Source organism: Eptatretus burgeri, chromosome 12 (assembly GCF_056783735.1).
Source record: "Eptatretus burgeri isolate ZD-2024b chromosome 12, Ebu_testis_v1, whole genome shotgun sequence".
Classification (NCBI taxonomy): domain Eukaryota; kingdom Metazoa; phylum Chordata; class Myxini; order Myxiniformes; family Myxinidae; genus Eptatretus; species Eptatretus burgeri.
In genome coordinates, this window is record NC_140972.1 from 95,257,955 (window position 1) to 95,280,875 (window position 22,921).

A 22,921-nucleotide genomic window follows, 5' to 3' on the forward strand; every position below is an offset into this window, starting at 1 on the left:
AGCTGAAAAAAAAAATGGGAAACAATGCCAAAATGTTTGCTCCTGTACACACACTCACACACACACACACACACACGCACACACACACACACACACACACACACACACACACACACACACACACACACACACACACACACACACACACACACACACACTAATCAGAGTTGCCATTTTATGCAATAATAGCAAAGATATTCATGTTATTTTGTAGGAATTGTTTGTTACAATCTGGTTTAAAACAAAATGACACAGTGTATGACTAGTTTTTTTTACATACTGGTACATTAACATCGTAATGGACTCGATCTCACTAATGGGCAACACAAGACCACTGGAGAATAATTCTGCCCGATAGCTGGGTGCTCTGTGCGGTGTGAGTCCCATGCTGTGAATCTGAGAGGAGGAGAGGAAAGTTTTTAATTGGTCACGGCTGTGTCTTGAGACCTACAGGTCTGTGTCACTGGCTGGATGTCCCAGCTATCTCTCTGTCCTTTAATATCTTGCTTGTGTGAGGCATGATCATCACTTTACATAGCCAGCGTTTCCACCCCCTGCTGCATGGGTCTTGCGTATGCACTCTGTTTACCAAATCTCTCCTCTTCTCCCTCTCTCCTCTTCCCCCATCTCCCATTCCCCCCTCTGCCCATTCATTCTCCCCTTCTCTACACCCCCCCTCTCCATTCCCCCTTCTCTGCATCTCCTCCCTCCCTTCTCTCTCTCCCCCTCCTCCTCTCCCCATTTCCCCAAACCTCTTCTCCTCTCACCTATTCTCCTCTTACCTCTTTCCCTCTCACCTCTTCCCTATTCCCCCTCCTTCCCCTCCCCCTTCCTCCTTCCCTCCCTTTTTCCACCCCCCTCTTTCCTCAGATATTAAATACACCACTCTCAGATCTTTAGACCACCTCTTCTTCTTTTGTCGGGGAAGGAGTTATCACATCGCCCACACCCACGCCTACTCCTTGCTGAAAAATAAATCTACCCATGTCATTACAGTATCCAAGACCTTTCCTTTGAGGTATAGATTATCTTTGTAAGTCAGCGGTTATTACATGATTGGCTGGCAGACTGACTCCTCAATGAGCCTTAAGAGACTGTAAGAAATACTCGTAAATACTATCCAAGACTGGTTGATGAAGTAACCTTTTGCAAAGTCACACAACTGTGCGTGTGCGTGCGTGCGTGCACGCTCTTTTTGTATACAGTGTCGAGGCTCGTGGAGTCGCAAGAACACAGAATGGATCAGGACGCAACAAAATGAAAAGATTTGTGGAAATTGAGGAAAAAGGGGGGGGGGGACTCAAGAACAACAGGGTTATGGGACAAAACAAAGGGAGACTTGGAGAGACAAAGGGGAAATATTAGAGTAAGGGGAGGATACAGGGAGTAAACAAGATGAATACAGCCACAAACTCAGTCACAAAAATGGAAGGAAAGATTGGAACCCTGGAAAGAGTTGGGCTTGGGAAGGGTTAATGGGGTACAAAAGATCATGGTTGTAGATGGTGGATAATCTGTGATGATGATGAACAGCTGTCTTGAACCCTGGAAGAAAGTATGAGATAGAAGAGGCTGAGAAAGTTAGTGATATACTGTACGTGAGAAACAAAGAGGAACGAAAGAGTGGAAGTGAGCAGAGATTCTGTATTTTGGAAGTTTCACCAGAAGGGGTTCATGGCGGACCACTTGAGACCTGCAGATGAGGTGGGGGGGGGCAGGGAGGACAAAGCACAGAGATGGCAGAGGGTGCAAGACCAGAAAGGACGCGGTAGAAGGCAGAGAGACCACCGACCTATCTGTGATGTGAAGGTGATGGGCCCTTCGACTCAGCTTCGTCGCCAGAGATTCCAACAATTTTGATGGCCTTGGTTACCATGGCATCGAGCTGAGCATGGTGTGAGGCAGGGTTGCCAGCCCAGAGGTGGAGAGCAGTACTCCATCAATTTCCAGATAGAGGTGTATAAAAGTTCAGGTGTACTAAGGAAACACTGCATGATGGAGGTGCCCAACTTCGATAATGGTTGACCCAAGAAAGATCATGGCCGACAGTGAAGACCAAACATTTGAGTGACTGAACTTCTTCAAGAAGATAATAGACTAGGCAGGTCACCATTGTACATGTTGCTGTTCTCCTCCCTCCTTCCAACTTTACCTTGTCTGTTCATTTGCAGCGTCATGGTCTCACTCTCCTTCCCCGTCCATACCTATCATTCTGTCCATTGCTGGATGGGACACAACCCGGACATTATTTGCTCCTGGGTTCAGACATGCAGGAAAACCAGAAGAACATCGCTCAGTTCTCCCGCAGTGATGCTCAGGTGAGCGGAACGATGTCATTGATTCTGGGCATGGTGTGAAAGGGTTTAATAACATCATCAGGATCGTGTATATTGATGGACGAAAGGTTTTTCTGGTTCCTAATTGGCAAAAAGCATTTTTGTTTGGAAGGTTTGAAGTGGATAAGTAGCTCTACATACATAACATGATTAACAATGACATTAAGAGATGAAAATGTACTTTTTACATGAATGACAAGATCATTAGGAGCCAATGGACAAATGGTTTATGGGGCTTGAACGTTCGAGTAAGCACACAACTCGTGGGAAGGACTCACAGTGTGTACTTATGGGAAGGGGCTAAATGAGAGTTTATTACCTCTGGCACCGAAGGTGAACGGAGGTTATGTTTTCACCCGTTTGTCTGTTCGTCCGTCTGTTAGCAGGTTGTTTCAAAATTGTAGAGTTTGATTCGGACAAAACTTGGTGCATAGGTTGGGTGTGCGATAATGACAAATTTATTCGATTTTGGTGAAGATCCAGATCAGAATATGATAATTTTTTTCAGTGATTCTTCACCATTGAGTGATTGGCCTAAAAGCTGTTTTGCATTATATCTCAAAAAGTTTTTGACCAGTTCTGACAAAATGAGGTGGATGAGTTGGTTGGGTGTCAAGAGCAAGCTGATTCAATTTTGGTTCAGGTCCGGATCCAGATCCGGCAAATCAGTGGGATACAAAATATAAACTGTTCAGCTTGGGGGAGGTATGACCTCCACCGAGTACTGTTCGAGTTACTCTCACCAGAGGAGAGGGTATTGTATTTGGGTCTGTTTGTCTGTTTGTCAGTACAGAACATGAGCAGGTATATTAATTACATTAGACCATTATGTATGTTGAGACCTTTAAGACCCCTGTGACCCTCAGGAACATGAGCAGGTGTATTAATTACATTCGACCATTATATACGTTAACACCTTTAAGACCCCGATGATCCTCAAGATCCCCTAAGATCCCTAAGACCCTTCAGAACCCAAAGACGTTTTAGATCCAAGAGACACTATTACACCTGTAGAACCCTTAGACCCCCAAAACCCCAATGCTTTTGAGACCCTTTAGATCCTTTTGGACCTTTTAGAACCCTCAGACCGCATATACTCCTTCAGACCCCTTTGTCTTCTTTCTATGCTTTAGAGCCTTTTAGGGATTTATACCTGTCCACCTTTCATACCTTTAAATGCCATATCAACCCCTTTGACATTTAGATCCTTTTTAGACGTTTTAAGACCCTTTACACCCCTTTTGACAATTCCGACCTTTCCATCATCCCAGAACTTTGAAGACACTTCAGACCATTTTGACTCTTTCAACCTATTTAGATCTTTTGACAGCTTTTGACCTGTATACCTTTCGCCCTTTACACCTTTCGCCCTTTACACCTTTCGCCCTTTACACCTTTCGCCCTTTACACCTTTCGCCCTTTACACCTTTCGCCCTTTACACCTTTCGCCCTTTACACCTTTCACCCTTTAGTTTAGACCATCAGACAATTTAACCTTTCCAACTTTTCAGACCAATGACCTTTATATCTTTACAACTAAACCATTTTGACCTTTCATTTGCAATGAATGACCTTTTTATTGAGTAAATCCTTCCATTTATCTGCCACAAAAAAACAACACAACAACTGGCGAGGGTCTGCAATCTCTGATTGTTCCGTCTAATTTCTCATTATGTTGGGAATGTCTTTCATTGGGCTTTATTTGTACCTTCAGATGTATCCTGACTACGTACAAACGATGGAGCGATTTGTGACAGCCATGGACCCTTTGCTGGATTCTCCACTACCAGATATTCCTGGCCTGTTTCAAAGGTCACCCCGAAAGGTCCTGCAGGCATTGAAAGGGCTAAGACCCTTGTTGAAAACCGGTAAGATGTGCAAATAGTCGAGTGACTCGAAAGCAACATCGTGCCATTTGCTGTTCGACTCGAGTGCTTTCCATCCAGTTTTTGGAATCCCAGTACAAAATTCCTAATCTGCTATTAGAGACTTGGTGTAGTATATCAATAAACCAAATGTTTATCATTTATTTGTAGTATTGCTTACACCCAGTCGGTGTTTTGTCTGAGGAAGCTCTGAGCCTGAAGAGACGTCTTGTACGACTGCAGTGCATCACGTAATTTGGATTTCTGTCCTTGTTTTTAGTGCGGACATTGGGAAAAGATATTCCATCTTTCCTGGAGATTCTCACTGCTCCATCAGCCAAGGTACAGATCGGTTGGGCCGCAGGTCACCTGTTTGTTACAGCTTGAGGAAGGGCTCACGATGAGCCTGTGGTTGTGGAATGCATGTAACGTGACCTGAAGGTGTGGGTGAAAGAGTGGTTATGGAGAAGGTGCAGTTTTAGAAAGAGTTCATTTTGAGCCCGAATACAAAATTAACTGTGGTAGCACGCATACACCAACCAGACTGAACAGTTTACGTTTTGTATCCCACTGATAGACCAGATCTGGATTCAGACCTGAATCTAAATCTAATCCACTTGTTCATGTCACCGAACCAACTCATCCACCTTGTTTTGTCTCAACTCGTCCGCAACTTTTTGAGTTTTCATGCTATTCATAATTTTTGGCCCCACATCTCATTGGTGAAGAATCACAAAAAACATTTTTTTAATTCTCGTATCCAGATTCAGATCTTCACCAAAGTTGAATCAATTTGTCACACACCTTATGTGTCCACCATGGTTCATCCAAATCAGTCCACAACTTTTTGAGATATTGTGCTATATATCGCTTTTAGCTGGATCTCTCAATGGTGAAGAATTGCTTTAAAACTTCTCGTAGTCGGATCCGGATCCAGATCTTCGCAAAAATCTAATCAATTCGTCCTCATCGCACACAATCTGCCCACCAAATTTCATCCAGACCCGTCCACAACATTGTGAGATATCCTGCTCATAGACAGAAAGATCGTAGTGAAAACGTAACCTTCATCCATCTTTGGTAGTGGAGATAACGAGTAATAATATTTTTGGTTTGTTTGTTTGTTTGTTTTTCACTGAACTGCTGTAGTTTATATGTAAGCACTGTTTTATAAAGAAATACCGGTATTTTGACATCCTGCTTTAATTGAAGAGGAAAAACGTTGTGGAGCTGATTTGGAAAGCTGGGAAGGGGGAGCGATGTATGTTCATGCGTGTGCTTGGGTTTTTTATTGTTTTTTTTTTTGGTGACAGATCCTGAACCGCTGGTTTGAATCAGAGCTGTTGAAGGCAGTTCTGGCCACAGATTCAGTGGTTGGATCGAATATGAGCCCTTATGCATCAGGAAGCGGGTATGGTACTAATCCTGTGCACGAACACTCATTTGCCTCCCGCTCAGTGTTCTGTTTCGGTGAGGATGTATGTATCTTGGCTCACACAGAGCTATCTTCTGAGGATGTAGTCACTTGGTAATACACTAATATGTAGGCCAACTAATTAGGCCAATCACTCAATGGTATCATATAACCAAACTTCGAATCATGTGGAAAAAAAAAAAAGTTTCCTTCCATTTTTGGAACAAAAATTTTAACGAAGAACTCAACATACGAAGGGGGGAGCGCATCATTTACGGACATGTGACCAATGACTAAAAAAAATCCTGAGATAACATTGATTCATAAATACGCATAAACCTTTCGCTACAAATAAACATAAACACAGGAAATGTTTTTATATACATCCCCTTAACATTCTTCTTCGTAACAACCAAACAACATCCTTGTTATGAAGGTGTGAACAACGTTTATAATGTTTTATGTGCGGGATACTCACAATAGTCCCTGAAATGGCAACATTTGTTTTTCTGTATGTAATATGTTCCAACTAATCATGAATCCATCCATCCATGGGGACCATACTCTGTGCAGAGCGTCGGTGCTGCCTAAGCTGTCTCCTTGGCTATTGGGTACAATCCTGGACGGGTCACCACTCCGAAACAGGATACCAGCAAGCTGGCACTCATTTTGCCGACCTCAGAAGGACAACTGGCAGAGTCAACCCCACCTGGTATTAATTCAACAGCCGAGTGGGATTTGAACTTAGCGGTTGGGGTGGTGGGCTTTGGATTCTAGGATCCCAAGCCCACCACACTAACCATTAAGCCCACACCAGGCATAATATCGTATGCAGGTATATAAAAATTTAATGGTTGGGATGTCTGACTGTATTGAGAGTATCTGATTGATATAACTTTTTCAATGCCCTTCATGTTGGTGATGGAGTCCCAGCAGGTTCTCTGAGAATAGATCAAAACAACACCAGGCCTGATCGGATCAACCGGCTCACAGATCGTGATGAACGACTGAACCATCAAGGTTTTTCAGAATTGAAACGTATCCGGCTGTTTCGTGACCACCAGCAAAGTAGTGGAGCGCGAGGTGAGATTGTGAAAGGTTTTTCTGACCTTGATAGAAATGTTCCTTTCAGTGCTTTTTCATAAAAAAATATTTACAAAATCGAGGTGACAGAAAGTAAACAGGCATTGGACTGATGGTGCGGCAGTGGGCCAAGGTTAGACACAATAAGTAAGGGAATGAATGAACAGGAAAAGAGGATGGGAGGAAACACAGTAACACGATGATTGGGTTCGGTGGGGTTAATAGGGGCGGATACGTTTGTAGGTAGAGATGGGGGATGGGAGGGGAGCATTGGGTGACACCAGATGGCGATACACCACCTGCTTGAAGACCCGAAAGACACCATTTATTGGGCATCACAAACAGGATTGCAATCAGACTCGGATCAGTGTGGGAGTAAGTGGAATCTAGCTAAGAGAATGACGAGCAAGCCAAAAGAGCACCTATCAGTCTTGGAGAATGATCTGAGGTAACAGATGGAGAGGGTAATCAGATAGCACAATGTCAGGTGACTATAGGTGAAGGCCATCGGGTTAAGGTTGTATGCATCGGGGTATCAAATGTAAATCAAAAGAGGTAGTTTTAACATTGTATAGGAATTTAATGAGGGCTCATTTGGAATATTGTGTGCAGTTTTTATCACCACATCTGAGGAAGGACGTAGCTGCCATTGAGAGGGTTCAATGTGGAGCGACTACATTAATTCTGGGCCAGGCTGGACTCAGCTATGAGGAGCGGCTGAAGAGGACAAGGCTTTATACCTGAGGAAGGAGGTGATGACAAGGGGATCTGATGGAAATGTTTAAGATAATGAAGGTGAGAAAAGGAATACATGCAAAAGAGTTGGTCAGCAGAATGGATGGTGACAGGACAAAGGGGCTCAATTTCAGAGTAGAAAAAGAGGAGAACTAGAAGGCCACTCGGTGGAGTGCATACCTCCACCAGGATGATTAGTTTACAGTTTGTATCCCACTGATGGGCTGGATCTGGATTTGGACCTGAACTAAAATTGAATCGGCTTGTTCTTGTCACCTAACCATCGCATCCATCAAGTTTAGTCTGAATCCGTCCCTAACTATTTGAGATATTGTGTTATTTGTTGTTTTAGCTCGATCGCTCAATGGTGAAGAATCACTTGAAAAATTCTCAAACCCAGATCTTCCTTGTTACTTCCCCAACCTGCCCACCAAGTTTCGGCCAAATCCGTTCACAAATTTTTGAGATATCCTGTTCACAAACAAACAAACAAACAAACAAACAGACAGACAGACAGGGGTGAAAACATAACCTCCATCCACATTCGGCATCGTAGGCAACTATATCGGTACCGATTAACATTGGGAATATACGGGTACATGGATATTGGCAGGACTGCTCGGTAGCTCGGTAGCTCAATTATGGATAGGTGATTATTTAGCGCTTGTGATGTCTGTGAGACAGTCTTGTCAAAATGTGAATGGAATGTTATTGTTTGTTAATCCCACACCCAAAAACTCTCTTTCGACCCTATAAAACAAAAAACTAGGAGAAAAAGACAGTAAAATGTCACAGCCCCAATGGTTTTACTCATTTTGCTGTACGGCATTGAAGGGCGATCCCATATTTACAAGACTTTTGTGGTCATGTGACACGGAACATTGTGTAAGACTGGGTTATTCGGTCATGAATATTATTGATGGAGGTCAAGTAGATATATTGTGTAAGATAGTTGGTCACGTGACATGTATGAAGTTTTCGTTTGGGAATGCAAATTTCGCACAGAAGGGATTCAATGTTCATATATTTTTGGGGAGACAAACTGAATTACACAAACTGTATAACATTTTACAAGGTATATTTATGCATAAAATCAATGATATAACTGTAATAAATATAAAATTATACCTGGTGTTGGCTTAATGGTTAGGGTGGTGGGCTTGGGATCCTTGGATCCTGAGTTCAAATCCCTCTTGGCTGTTGAATTAATACCAGGTGGGGGTTGACTCGGCCTGTCATCCTTCCGAGGTCGGGAAAATGAGTGCCAGCTTGCTGGTATCCTATCCTGTGTCAGAGTGGCGACCCGTCCAGGATTTTGTCCAATAGCCAAGGAGACTGCTTAGACAGCATCAACACTCTGCACATAGTCTGGTCCCAATGGATGGAATGGAATGTTATCATTCAGTTCAAAATTCTGTCTGATCAATTTTTGTCAACTGTACTTGAAGGTGGTTGGTCGGTGCAATTGAAAAGAGTATTTTTAAAAAAAAAATTGAAATGTGTTCAATACAGGTTTCTTTTTTCACAACTAAAATGGCCACCAGTCTACCAGTTCTCCATCGTTGATCAGATCACAAAATATAGTGCGGTGCACGTGTCGAGATCATGTTCCACCGCTGATTGAAATCTAGCAATGTCCACACTGATCATGGTAGAGAAGAGCCTTTTAATTCACATCAAAAGAGTTCATGACAAAGTGAGACAGAGACTACCTTCAGTATCCCAGCTCAGTCAAACTCTCTCTCTCTCTGGCCCGCAAGCAGTTTGGTTTACTTTATATATACTTTTTCCTGCTCATCTGTTTTCATGATTTCCCCAACTTCCATCAGGTTTCTTTGAAAGTAACAACACCCCAGCACTGGTTCTCTCCTGGCCTGACAAAGCATTGATCTTTTCACTAGCAAGAAGATCTGTTATTGGTCAGGCAGATCTTTATCACAATATATATTATCTTCTCATTGTACTGCAAGATATTCCCTTTTGAACTATACCAAAGCAGTGCTGATTTATGATCGGGCTTCTCCGAGCTCAAGGCTCAAAGAATGTTGTTACAAGGGCCAACAAGAAAGCCAGATGTTCAGCTGCACGGCAAAGAGAGAGAGAGAGAGAGAGAGAGAGAGAGAGAGAGAGAGAGAGAGAGAGAGAGAGAGAGAGAGAGAGAGAGAGAGAGAGAGAGAGAGAGAGAGAGAGAGATATATATATATATATATATACATATATATATACATATATATATATATATATATATATATATATATATATATATATATATATATATATATATATATATAGCGATATAGCCTACTTGGTTTGATTACCAACAGTCAAAAACTGTAGCTTACTGAGAGCATTTTAAATGCTTTGGCTTCCTCAATTAAATGCTACATTCAATTTAAGAAAAGGTAGTCCGATTAAAAATGGCTGCTCTCATCTTGGGAGCTGTTCAACAGCTCCACATTTGCCCCTCTGTTACTTAGAAACATAGTGGAAAAGGAACACCACAATCATAATAATTTTTAGAGATGGAATCTCGATGGATCGGTAAGGTGGTAGACGGGAGTCTTTTCTATAGGTGGCACACCCTTATGAGTAGCTCCAAGTGGGCCATAACGTCACGAAAGCTCCGCCCGCACTTTCTAGCCTCATAGAAAAGCCCCCCTCTACCATCCTGACCAGCCCACCAATACCCCACCCCTCTGTAGTATAGTGGATACATTTCAACAATTATGACTTGAATATTGGTCATAAGGAAGCAAAATTACTTTTCAAAAACAACACTCACAGAAAGAATTGTTTCACACACAAAAAAGATACATATATATTTTTAACTATGGTTCTTTATGAACAGCAAACAAGAATATAATTTTTATAAACAACAAGTAAGAAAATATATATATATATATATATATATATATATATATATATATATATATATATATATATTTGCTATTTATCATGTTCTTTATGAACAAAAAAACAAGAATATAATTTTTATAAACAACAAGCCAGAGTCAAAGAAAATTTTAAAGAAAATCCCAATATTTTCCAACAAGGCAATGTTTAGATAATACAAGCAATTCGAGACACTCATCCAATGTGAGTTTGAGCAGAGTGTTTACTCCCGAAAGCACTCGTGTCTGTGCTTTCATATTTCCCCAAAAATAATACCTAAATTTTAAACGAGGTTCTTCGTTTTCTGGGTTTTCAGAGATGGTTGGTCCAGGGGAACTTCATGCACCACCATTGTGTCACTGTGGTAAATTTTCACACACACACACACACACACACACACACACACACACACACACACACACACACACACACACACACACACCATTACTTTTATGCCATGATGACAATAACACTGAATATCATAAGGTCAACGATCAATATGTGGAATATCCATGTTCCCCCTTCACCAAACACTTCCATTACCCATGATCTGAACCCTTCTTCCTTAAAATAGTCATGGTACTCTGCAGTTACCTTCCTTAGGTGTTCCGTTAGGTCACAGAAATATACCATTTAATGATTTCTGGGATTCTGCAAGATTATTTATTCGTATCCTTATCTCTATCCTTGTCCCAGTTATCCCTTCATGTAACAATATGCCTTGTTCCAGGCGTACAATGCCTTTGTCCCCTTCATCCCGTGGCACATGAGATGCATAATTGTATATCAGGGCCTTCCTAATGCAATTGATTAGGAAGATAATTGCAATTGATAATGCACGCCTTCCTAATGCAATTGATCCCAATGTTTACCTTTTTTTTTTTTCTTCCCTGTGCACCCTGTCACAACCTATTCCTTGTTTCCCCTACCATTGACCTACCAAACATTCTGATCTCTATGACATTCCCAAAATGTCCTCACTATCTGTTATCGTCCATATTATCACGATTATACACATGCTAATCAAACACTACCACATCTGTCATAAACCTCCAGTAACATTCTTTCTCTTTTCGATTTCCTGTATCCTTTTGCAATGAGATGCGTGAATCCATGATTGGCTTACCTTTTCTTGACAGCTCCTTGGGTAACCAATAATACCTGAAAAAGTCCAGTCCACTGCATCTTTAAGACGTTCCTCCATTCGAACACCCTGTTGTCAAACTCTTTCACAATATTTATTCGCATCACAAGAGTTAATATTCATTTATACATGTCCATATATTTTACAGACATTCTACCAATAATTATATGTACTGTTTGGCCTTGCCCTTAAATTGGTGACCAGGATCCCAGAGCCCTGAGCTCAAGTTTCATTTACCACTAAACGAACCCCAGAGGGCTAACTCAGCCTGTCACTCCTTTAAGACTGGCAAAAAAATGAACATTCGTACACTGGTAATAGGGACACCGCATCAGCAGCACAGTCATGCTCCAACCAGTGATGCAACCAACAGCCCAAAGGCAGCACACACCACAAACATTTGATAATACATAGCTGCTTCCAAAACTTTCGATTTTACAAATTTTCGATTTTCTCCCACCTCTGCAAGTTCTTGAGTGTACCATATTCTCAGCACCTCCTTCTACATCATCCCCCTTTTGCTCGTGCAGCTCATTTTTATGAGCCAAAGCGAGCAAAACCTTTTTGGGTAACCACTTTGTTGTGGGGGCTGGGTATCAGCAGCAAGCACGACCGCTAGAGGGAGCAGTAGAGTTAGTTCCACCGACCGCACCCTTCTTTCCCATTCATAAGTTGGTCGTCATCAGAGAGTGTACATAGCCCCACGGTCTACCATTATGACAATACAATGCACAGAGAGCCTTCCCAGGTACGGTGGCTGCTATGATATGAAAAATGCGTTTTTAAAATACCAACCGATGCTGACGTCAGAAGACAACAAATTCAGATCTCAACGTAAACAAAGATGTGAATTCTGCCTGCCTGAACCGACCCATGGGTTCACACCACTACCTTCAGCACAGATGTCTGTGCTCACCTGCACCCATTATTTGCTCACCCACTGACCCAGACGATCCTGATGGTGTAATTATCCCAATCGCCCCTTGGCGTCCTGGTGTTGCAGACTCCTCTTGCAGAGCCCTGCCTCCCGCATTGCCCTGAGGGCCAATCATGCCATCATGACCACTCGGGCCTGGAAGTCCGATAGGACCTGAACCACCAACAGTTCCACTGCCTCCCGCTTCTCCAGGCGGTCCAGACAACCCAGTGGCTCCCTGGGCACCATCATGAAGCCCATAAGAAGCACATAAGGGCAGAGTCATTAGAATATAAAATAAATGGAAATTTATACACAAGCACCCATACAGGTGCTGCTTAAGGACTGGCCCCCACCAGACACACCCCCCCCCAAAAAAGGGACCCCGTTGGGTCTTCATTGATACTCCCCCCTCGGAGGGAAGGTGAGCTGGAGGTGAGAAGCTTCCTTGGACCTTCCTGCCTCGTGCAATCCTTGACAATCCGGCTCGATGGTACTCGAACCCGCAACTCGATACTGCTGCAAGCACCAGGTAGTTAGGTAGCGTTGATTTCCAATGGAACTCCCCCACAGGCGCTCGGCACGTATGCTCATCGAAAAGGCCGATGGTGGAAGGTAGCCAGGGAGGATGTCGTTGTTGTAGTTTTTTTTGCTTCATATGTGCTCAATATATTACTATCGATGTAACTATTCTTAACTAGCACACTTTGCGACATTAAATATCCTCTTATTTCCACAGTTCCCCTACATTGTGCCATCTGTACAGTACACACATATCAGGAATATGCTTTCACCCTCGGCTAGATTGCATACCGCAATTAGCACAGAACCACTTTCCAAGATGTTATTCTCAGTGTACACTACATACCCTGACAGTTATGTCCAGTATCGGACATCTTTCGATTACCACATTTTACTCAAACAGTGAGTCAACCAACACTGCCTAATCAGATATCATCCATTCATCCATTTGGACCACACTTCTGCAAAGCATTTGGTGCTGCCCAAAATAAAATAAAATATTTTCCTCTGTTCCCGGCTGAGTTGTGTATGTAATTATGTCCACAGCCACAGTTGCGATTTTAACTCGTTCTTCATTCAAAACATGTCATGGTAATTGTTTTTAAAATCTGCCAAATTCTCAATTATCTTTTACATGAGCCTAAAGTAAATCCCAACACACACTCCGCACCTCACTTGGACGATTCGCATTTCCTCTTTCAAACCATCAGAGCACACTGTCTATTGTTTGTGGCTCTTGGTGACTCCTGACTCTCAGTATCCCTGGTTCCTGAGGTTGACTCAGCCTGTCATTCCTCCCAGGTCGGTGAGATGATTTATTCCAATGTGTGTATCGGTGGAGGGACACTGCATCATTTGCACTGACACGTCGTGACAATTGATACTAATCTGTCGCCACGTACTGCACACCACTGACGACTCGAGTCCCGACCCATGCCCATCCTGACAGCAGCTGTGCCCTGCACGTTCGAGCAGCAGTTTTGTCGCTTAATGTTCAGGGTGCCTGCAATAACTTGCCAACTCTTCGCAAAAAAAAAAAAAATCGTGGGATCTTTAATGTTCACGAACCGATGTTAGCAAACTTTGCAGTGCATGTGAAACACCAGGATGGCATTTTTAGAGCTGCGTTGAGATTTGAACCGAGGCTGCACAGCTCAAAGGGCAGCCACACCTCCAGACTCTTCGGAGGTGCAGGGGGCTGTAGGGGGTTGGCACATTGTGGAATTTACTCAGGGTCCAGCACACAATCGTCTTGTCCATTTGCACATGTGTACTTGCAAACTTACAAGGCCAGGATGAAGTGGTTCGAAAATTTACACAGCACCCTCGGCACGGCCGATTTCAATGCGGCCCAGATGTTGACCACACTCGTGCTTCGTGCTCCATCTCGCACACCGGACAGCCCTCCCTCCTTCGAGGGCTCCACACACGGCTTACTTCGTACATTCAACCACAGATGCCAACCACAATTTATTGTAAAACCGAGCTCCTCATAATAATGATGCAACCAACCGTGTTGATAATTTTCCGTGCCTCACTCGGTTAAAAAAATATATAAATTTCTTTTCCAAAGCTTCTCCCCGTGTTCAGGCAAACTTCACGTAGCCCGACTCTCCCAAGCAAAAATCGCGCACAGCCCGCACTTCACAGCAGGGCACCAACACATTCAGCACGATAACCGCTTTTATGGTCAATTTTAATACAAATAATTTATCCTGACAGATAGAGGCTCATATAAGGACAACAAACATGCTCCTTTGTCCACTTTCATACAAAAAACTTGATCGCGCCAGGCAGAGGATTGATGCTCCGTGACAAGGCCCGCAATGGCCGCGTGATCAAAGACCACTAGTCATTTCCCCCAAAAACATTTCTGCAGCTTGCCTAATGTCTTTGTCCTGGTTCTTGGATGTCATTGTTTCATTCACCGACGAGTGAAGACACAGCACGCCTCTGGGCACAGCATGTGCACTTCGACACAGCTCGCCCCCACCTTTTATCCTACTCCTCCTTCCTTCGCACCTTGGTCCCGCGTCTCTCCCCATCTCCACATCCACAACAAACTGCGTACATACGTTCGACCCACACATTAAAACGTATACAAATCAATTTAAACACATTTCAGAACTATTTGACTCTATATTAAATTACCTTTTATTTATTTCCAACCGCGATTAAATAATTCTCAATTTAATTCGTCTTGTATGGACTCCTGGACTTGGAGATCACAATCAAGGCTCTATTCGGCACATCTGCCACAAATTTTCCCGTTGACTCGTTTTTGTCGTTAAAAAAAATAAAAAAACTCTCAAAGAGGAACACGACCCCCACCTTTACCCTTCAGGCAAGGCGCACACATTCCTCCACTTCACAATGGGGCATCCTTCCCTCTGTGGGTTATCATTCCCTCCCACCTTCCATTTCCACACATCGTTTTCACGAGCAGCTGAGCTTCGTCCGCTGTTCTTTCAGCACCTCGCTTTAAATTTCCAAATATTATCACATCAGAACTAATCTCAATTCCTGTTCTTTTAATGGATATTTTACCGATTTTGAGTTTGCTGCACTGTAACCTTCCCTTCCGCCTGCGTTTTTCCGTCACCTCCTCACCGGGAAGGCAAAAGTCGTGGCCAGCGACCTCGTACCTTCCAGGTTTGGACACAACCTCGACGGATTAAGGAAACCCTCAGATGGGTTACCTGGTATTCTCTCTTGATTGCCCCGCTCTGTGCACTGCTGTTGCACGGGTGGGGCAAGGTGTTTTCTCAACTTATTCTTTTAATCTTAACACTTACAACTTTTCTTTTTTGTTTTTCCAACATTATTTATTTGTCATGCTTCTTCCTCACACATCTTACAAGCTTCAAGTTTGGTTCAGGCTTATTCACATATGCATATCTTAACGAATCTTATTCTAGGAATGCATATGGGTACTTTTATATTCATTCATAGCATGATTCTAATTGATCACATGACCTAGGTCCATAATTTCCGGTACAGCTTTATTTTCCCACTTTCCCTTGATCATTTCTAGAGTATTCTTGGACTGGTCAGTGTTTTGCCTGGGGTGGTCTCGGGTTGGGTTTGGTGTCTTTCACACCTTTCCACAAACCCTCACACTCCCTTGCACACCTTCCACATCCTCAATCTCCCACAGAAATACCTTGTCTCTTGGAGATTTCTCAGATTACCCTCCCAGGGTTGTACCTTGCAATCTCCCCTTTAGACACTGTCCTCCAGGGATTTCTTAGATGAGCCTGCGAGCGTCACCTTCAACCCCTCCTGCAGACACTTAACCCCCTGGGGTACCCCTCTTTTGATGTGCATAAAGGCTCCCTCTTTTTCCGTTCTTTTAAGATAACGACAGATCACAAAGAGGCAGCAAAGTTGCATGCCCCGGTGCGAGAAAAGAGGCAGTTCTTACCTTATCTTTAAGCCGGCTGGCTTCTGTCCTCTTTTGTCTCACCAAGGCAGCAGCTCCCCCTCCCCCCTGGTCTGTCTTATCCTGCCGACTACGCCAAATGTCGAGATCATGTTCCACCGCTGATTGAAATCTAGCAATGTCCACACTGATCATGGTAGAGAAGAGCCTTTTAATTCACATCAAAAGAGTTCATGACAAAGTGAGACAGAGACTACCTTCAGTATCCCAGCTCAGTCAAACTCTCTCTCTCTGGCCCGCAAGCAGTTTGGTTTACTTTATATATACTTTTTCCTGCTCATCTGTTTTCATGATTTCCCCAACTTCCATCAGGTTTCTTTGAAAGTAACAACACCCCAGCACTGGTTCTCTCCTGGCCTGACAAAGCATTGATCTTTTCACTAGCAAGAAGATCTGTTATTGGTCAGGCAGATCTTTATCACAATATATATTATCTTCTCATTCTACTGCAATATATTCGCTTTTGAACTATACCAAAACAGTGCTGATTTATGATTGGGCTTCTCCGAGCTCAAGGCTCAAAGAATGTTGTTACAAGGGTCAACAAGAAAGCCGCCAGATGTTCAGCTGCACGGCAAAGAAAGAGAGAGAGAGAGAGAGAGAGAGAGAGAGAGAGAGAGAGAGAGAGAGAGAGAGAGAGAGAGAGAGAGAGAGAGAGAGAGAGAGAAAAAGAGAGAGAGATAGATAGATAGATAGATAGATAGATAGATAGAGATATAGCCTACTTGCTTTGATTACCAACAGTCAAAAACTGTAGCTTACTGAGAGCATTTTAAATGCTTTGGCTTCCTCAATTAAATGCTACATTAAATTTAAGAAAAGGTAGTCCTATTAAAAATGGCTGCTCTCATCTTGGGAGCTGTTCAACAGCTCCACACACGTGTATACCATAATATACTGTGCTTGTGCCAAGTTTGACCAAAATCGGGCCATGCATATCCGAGAAATGCCTGAGGAAGCCGGCTGTGAAGCTGGTGAAACGTTGCCTGAGAATGGGACTGCTCTTGATTTTTTGCTCAGATTGGCGTGGTCGATCACGTATTTTACTTTTAGTTGGAAGCGCCTTCTTTAAAAAAAAAAATACATTTAACATAGTAATTTGTTCTGAGATGCTCTCTTTCGGGAGTTGCAGATATCACCCTGTGTCTTGACGGTGACTTCATGGCATTTGGCTTCAGTCAGAGACCGGGTTTTACAACATCATTACTGATCCCAAACACATTCATTTAATAGCTCCAGGTGTGGGTGGTGGAGCGAGAGGCGAGAGTCAATGTTTCATCTGATCACAATAGAATATGTGCATGTATGTATGTATGTGTTTATAATGCATATATATATATATATATATATATATATATATATATATACATATATATCTAATATATGATATATGTGTGTATGTATATATGTATCGATATATATCTCCATTTATCCATAGGGACCATACTCTGTGCCAAGCATTTGTGCTGCCGAAGCAGTTTCCTTGGCTATTGGGTACAATCCTGGATGGGTCACCACTCCGACAAGCTGGCACTCATTTTGCTGACCTTGGAAGGATGACAGGCAGAGTCAACCTCACCTGGTATTATTTCAACAGCACAGATGCCAACCCTCCCGATTTCATCGGGAGGCTTCCGAAAATTCACCCAAACTCCCGCCCTTACGATCACTATCCTTATCCTCCCGAAATTTTGATATTTTTGCACTGTTCACTAATCAGAATGTACTAGTATGAGAATTGAATGAAAAGCATCGTCTGCTACGTATAGCATGTGGTAACTCCATAACGTTCGCTGCTACCAAATTGTACGTAAAAAATTGCAAATTCAAATGAGGAGCAGCGAAACATTGGGTCTGGATCTCGCTTATGCGATCATGCACTGAGATTTAGTGCAAGCGGTATGTGTGCAATACAGTGCATGCGGTATGTATGCACAGTGTATATGCATGCGATACGCTCACTGCATGCAGCTGGGCCCGTACCAGCCCGGCGGTCGCGACCACTGTGCGGTGTTTAACAGCCGCTAGAGTTCTACGAGTCGCGCTGCAGCTGTGGAACATCGACTTCGAAGTTACCGATGCTTCAAGCCCTCGATGTTGATTACGAAATGGCAGAAAAGAAGCTTACGAAGACCAAGAAATGGTCTCAGAAGTACAAGACCGAATACAGTCTCCAATACCCGTGTATTCGAAAGTCTGAAAGAGGAATTCATCATGCGTATTGTACAGAATGCAGCGTTGATATTTCAGTTGAGCACGGAGGTCGCGATTATATTCGGAAGCACGTTGGAAGCAAACGGCACACAGACATTGCAAAGGAGAGATCTTCGAGCACGAGTACCGGTACACTTCTGAATTATTTCACCAAACAAGGGACAAGCGAGGAAGAGGATGTTACCCGAGCGGAACTTCTCTTTAGTGGATTTATTGTGGAACATAACTTGCCCATATCAGTCTCAGATCATGCTGGACCTCTATTTCAAAAGATGTTTCCAGATTCAAAAGTTGCTTCAAAGTATGGATGTGCAAGAACAAAAACTTCAGCAATAATTGGTGAGTTGTCAAATGTTACTGCTTCATCTATTGCCGATATTGCTAGACTAGCTCCATTTAGCCTAGCTACAGACGGTAGCAATGACAGTGGTGAGGCCCAGCTATATCCTGTCCTGATTTGGTACTATGACAACAGTGCTGGGATTGTGAAGCAAGGTTTGCTAAGTTTGCCTGCGTGCAAACAAGATTCCACTGGAGAAAACATTTTCAAACTGCTTGATCATGAGTTCAATGACAGGAAAATTCCGTGGGGAAATTGTGTTTCCTTTTGTGCTGATAATGCCTCTGTCATGGTGGGCAAGCACAAAGGAGTTGCTGCTTATATCCACAAACAAAATCCAGAGTGCTACATCATGGGATGCCCTTGCCATATGATGCACAATACGGCCAAGAAGGCGGCTCAGGCCTTACCCATTGAATTAGATGACTTTCTCATCGATATTTACTACTACTTGGACAAAAGTAGTAAACGCGTCAAAGGAGTGAAAGCACTGCAAGAACTCTGTGATGCCCCGACACACAAGATTCTGAAGCATGTCACAACAAGGTGGCTGTCCCTTGGTCAGTGCCTAGACAGGCTGATTGAACAGTGGGAGCCACTTCGCCTCTTCTTCAAAGAAGAAGTACGAAGAAAAATGCAACCAACTGTAGCCAAGACTCTAACAACGAGCAAGAAGGACGGCACTGTATCTACTGCCAGTACTGGCACTGCAGGATCAAGCACTAGTGGAGCAGCATTCACCACTACCACTGCAGTATCTGCTGCGAAGAAGACAGCAGGGACAGCACCAAAACCAATGCTGAGAGCAGGTAGCATCACCGGCCCTTCATCACGTTCATCTACAAAGCAGATCCCTTCAGAGTCGAGAAAGACTGTGATAGTCCCATCTACAGGCAAAGAAGGACCCAAGTTAAGTTCTGCTTTTGCCAAATCACTTGATTGAAGCTCAGCAAAACCTTCGAATCAGAGGTCTTCTTCCTTGGCTGCACCTACCTCAAGCTCTCTCCTCAAACGTAAAATTGGATCTGGTACTACGAGTCTGACCTCTTCTGCTGCCAGTAAACGCAAGTGTGATCGCCCTGCGGCTAAGTGTACTACGAGTTCCACAACTAAAAGCGCATCTTCCTCAAACACTGTGCAGGAATCTAGAGAAAAACGTGTCAACAGGATGTTCTTGTCTCCACAAACAAAACTCTATTGTTTCTTCCTTCGATATGCTAACAAGCTTTTTGAGAAGGGGAATCTTCTGCTCCAAAGAGACGAACCCTGTATTCATCTCCTGCACGGAGAATTGAATGGTCTTCTGAAAGATATCTTCGTACGGTTTTTGAAACCATCGGTGTCATCGGTTGCTCTGGTAAATGTACCCTTCTCTGACAGAAATCATCAGAAGAATGATGAGGACCTCATGATTGGGAACGATGCCAAACTGTATATAAGGGCACAAAGGAGTCTCAAGAAATCCACCTTCACTCTGAGTGAGTCAGACATCCAAGGTTTCTTCAGTGCAGTTCGCTCATATTATGTGAAAGCCTGCAATTACATCTTCAAAACCTGGCCGCTAGATGATGAATTAGCCAAGCATGCTCAGGTGCTGGATGTTAAGCTACACCAAGAAGTGGGGTTTGACTGTGTGGAGTTTTTCATCAAGAAATTCCCCTGTCTGTTCAGTGGCGGTGATAGTGACATAGACAGTCTTGAGAGGAAGGTCGCTCTCTTCCAGGCAGACCCCTCCATAGCTACAATTGCTACTGAGACAGTGAGAGTGGATGAGCAGTGGCATCGGATTTCACAGCTCACAGATCCCTGCACTGGTGCCAAGAAGTATCCTAATTTGAGCAAAGTGATGAAGGGAATCTTGGTCATTCCTCATTCGAACGCATCATGTGAGCGGGCACTCAGTCTTGTATGGAAGAATCATACTGAATTTCGTCCCAATTTGAGTGTCAAAACCCTGGAAGCTCTCTTAATTGAAAAACTAGCTCATAGCACCCCTTGCTACCAGAGAGAATACAGCAAAGACATAATCAGAAGGGCTAAAAGAGCCACACAGCTGTCACTCAGCAAAGCTGCCATGGAAAAAGCAAGCAGCAGTAGTACCAGCCAGTAAGGTAAGAAAAATATTGCTTCTTTTGTGCTTTTTGTTAATCTTTGATTGTCCCCTAACTTACTAATATTAACATACATGTAACATTAAAAAGTGCACAATTTTCCCCTTTTTTTGTTCAAAAAGTGGGAATTCTTAACAAGTTAAATGCTCCAAAATAGGGCTCAGAGGGCACTAGAGAGCGTCTAGAACCCCAGAGCTTCCAGGGCCCTAAGGCGGGCCCTGGACCCCGCCGCAAGGGTCGAGCGCTCTGCGCTCGAGATGTGCGCTTCGCGCACATTATTTGGTGTCGGTTGCAAATCCTCCCTAATTCTGATTTCCAAAAGTTGGCATCTCTGCAACAGCCGAGGGGGATTTGAACTCAGGATCACAGGATCCTGACTCGGATCCCAGGCCCAGCACCCTAACCATCAAGCCAACTCTGTGTGTGTGTGTGTGTGTGTGTGTGTGTGTGTGTGTGTGTGTGTGTGTGTGTGTGTGTGTGTGTGTGTGTGTGTGTGTGTGTGTGTGTGTGTGTGTGTGTGTGTGTGTGTGTGTCCTCCATAACTCCAAAAACATAAAACCTCACAGCCTGAAACTTTCAGACATTCCAAGGAAGTGCGTGAGTGAAAATTGGGTGTTTGGGTTAATTAACACACCCCTTTGGAAGATAATTAACGGCCTTATTTAATTATGTCCTTTATCAGGCACATCCTCGGCCAACTCGCTCTTTAGGGTCTTAAGGCATTTCCTGGGTAACCTTGCCGGGGTCTGAAGCCGCCATGTTTTTTTGGCCTGCTCAATCATGCCTTGACTTGAAACAGGCCGCAACGATTTCTTCATGATTTTGTTATTTTCCACTTTCCTCACTCAGGTTATCGAATGCCTGTTCATCATAACAACGAATTGCTGTATACATCGCTTTTGTAAGTACAATAGTTTTCAAATTAGGAGCTTGGAGAGATTTCATGCATTATATGATACAATTTTGCATGATCTGCTTTCACAGACAAATTAAAGTGCATCATCGAAATGTTATTTCAGTTTTGAGGATCGGATATTGTCCGAACGAAATAAATGTCAAAATCTGCAGTGAAATCTGACGATTTAAAGAAATAACGAGTTCTTATAACTAAGCCGATATACCTATTTACTTTAAGGCGCTGTCACACCTTGACGTTTTAGCCAGCAATGGCAACGTATAAAAATGTATGTAAAACGTTGGCGTACGCTGAAGTTTTGAGGTTTTTCTTAAGTTTTGGTCATATTCATAACGTGTTGATCGTATTTATAACATATTAGTAGCGGGCACAGAACGTTTCGTTGTGTTATAGATAACTTGTACCAACGAATGCTTCGCCTGTTGTCAGCGTTCACAACCTATGCCCAACGATAGTTTAACTTAGGCATAGCGCGCTGCACGTATCGCCGACGAACTCGTGGCGTTCTCTGCTAAAAAGCTGCCGCACGCCAATTTAAATCATAACCGCCTGAAAATTGGAAGTGTCAACATCGCAGTCACACCTTGACGATTTAGCCAGCATATGCCGACCTATGAAAAATGTGTGCAAAACGCTGGCACACGTCGAATACGGTATGGGTAAGTTGTGTATACGTTAGGAGCACGCTGAAAAACGAGGAAGTACGCTGTCATATTCTGTGGTACGTCGAGTACGTTGTGAAATTTCAAGCATGCTGAAAATTTTACGACGTACTTGACGAATGGCTCACAAGTTCCGCATACGCTGGCATAAGTTATCTGCCCGCTCCGCGATCGTTGACACACGTCGGACACTCGTTACTTGTAAGTTATTCATAAGTCGAAACACGTCGAGGTAATGTTTAGCATACCCGAAACTTAATTTTTTAACCTATGAGTAGCGTGCTTTGAACCTATGAGTAGCGTGCTTTGAACCTATTCATAACATATCT

At 43.3% G+C, this 22,921-nt stretch overlaps 1 protein-coding gene across 1 annotated transcript in view; it reads left to right on the forward strand.

Annotated features, from left to right (window-relative positions):
- Positions 1-22,921, forward strand: part of LOC147016178 (uncharacterized) — an 83,092-nt gene that overhangs the window by 57,215 nt on the left and 2,956 nt on the right. The window contains exons 7-13 of the mRNA XM_085848957.1: positions 2,172-2,318; positions 4,051-4,204; positions 4,482-4,543; positions 5,515-5,612; positions 6,189-6,327; positions 6,530-6,698; positions 21,864-21,915. Coding sequence (XP_085705083.1) covers positions 2,172-2,318; positions 4,051-4,204; positions 4,482-4,543; positions 5,515-5,612; positions 6,189-6,327; positions 6,530-6,698; positions 21,864-21,915 — 821 coding nt within the window. The remainder of the gene's footprint in view (positions 1-2,171; positions 2,319-4,050; positions 4,205-4,481; positions 4,544-5,514; positions 5,613-6,188; positions 6,328-6,529; positions 6,699-21,863; positions 21,916-22,921) is intronic.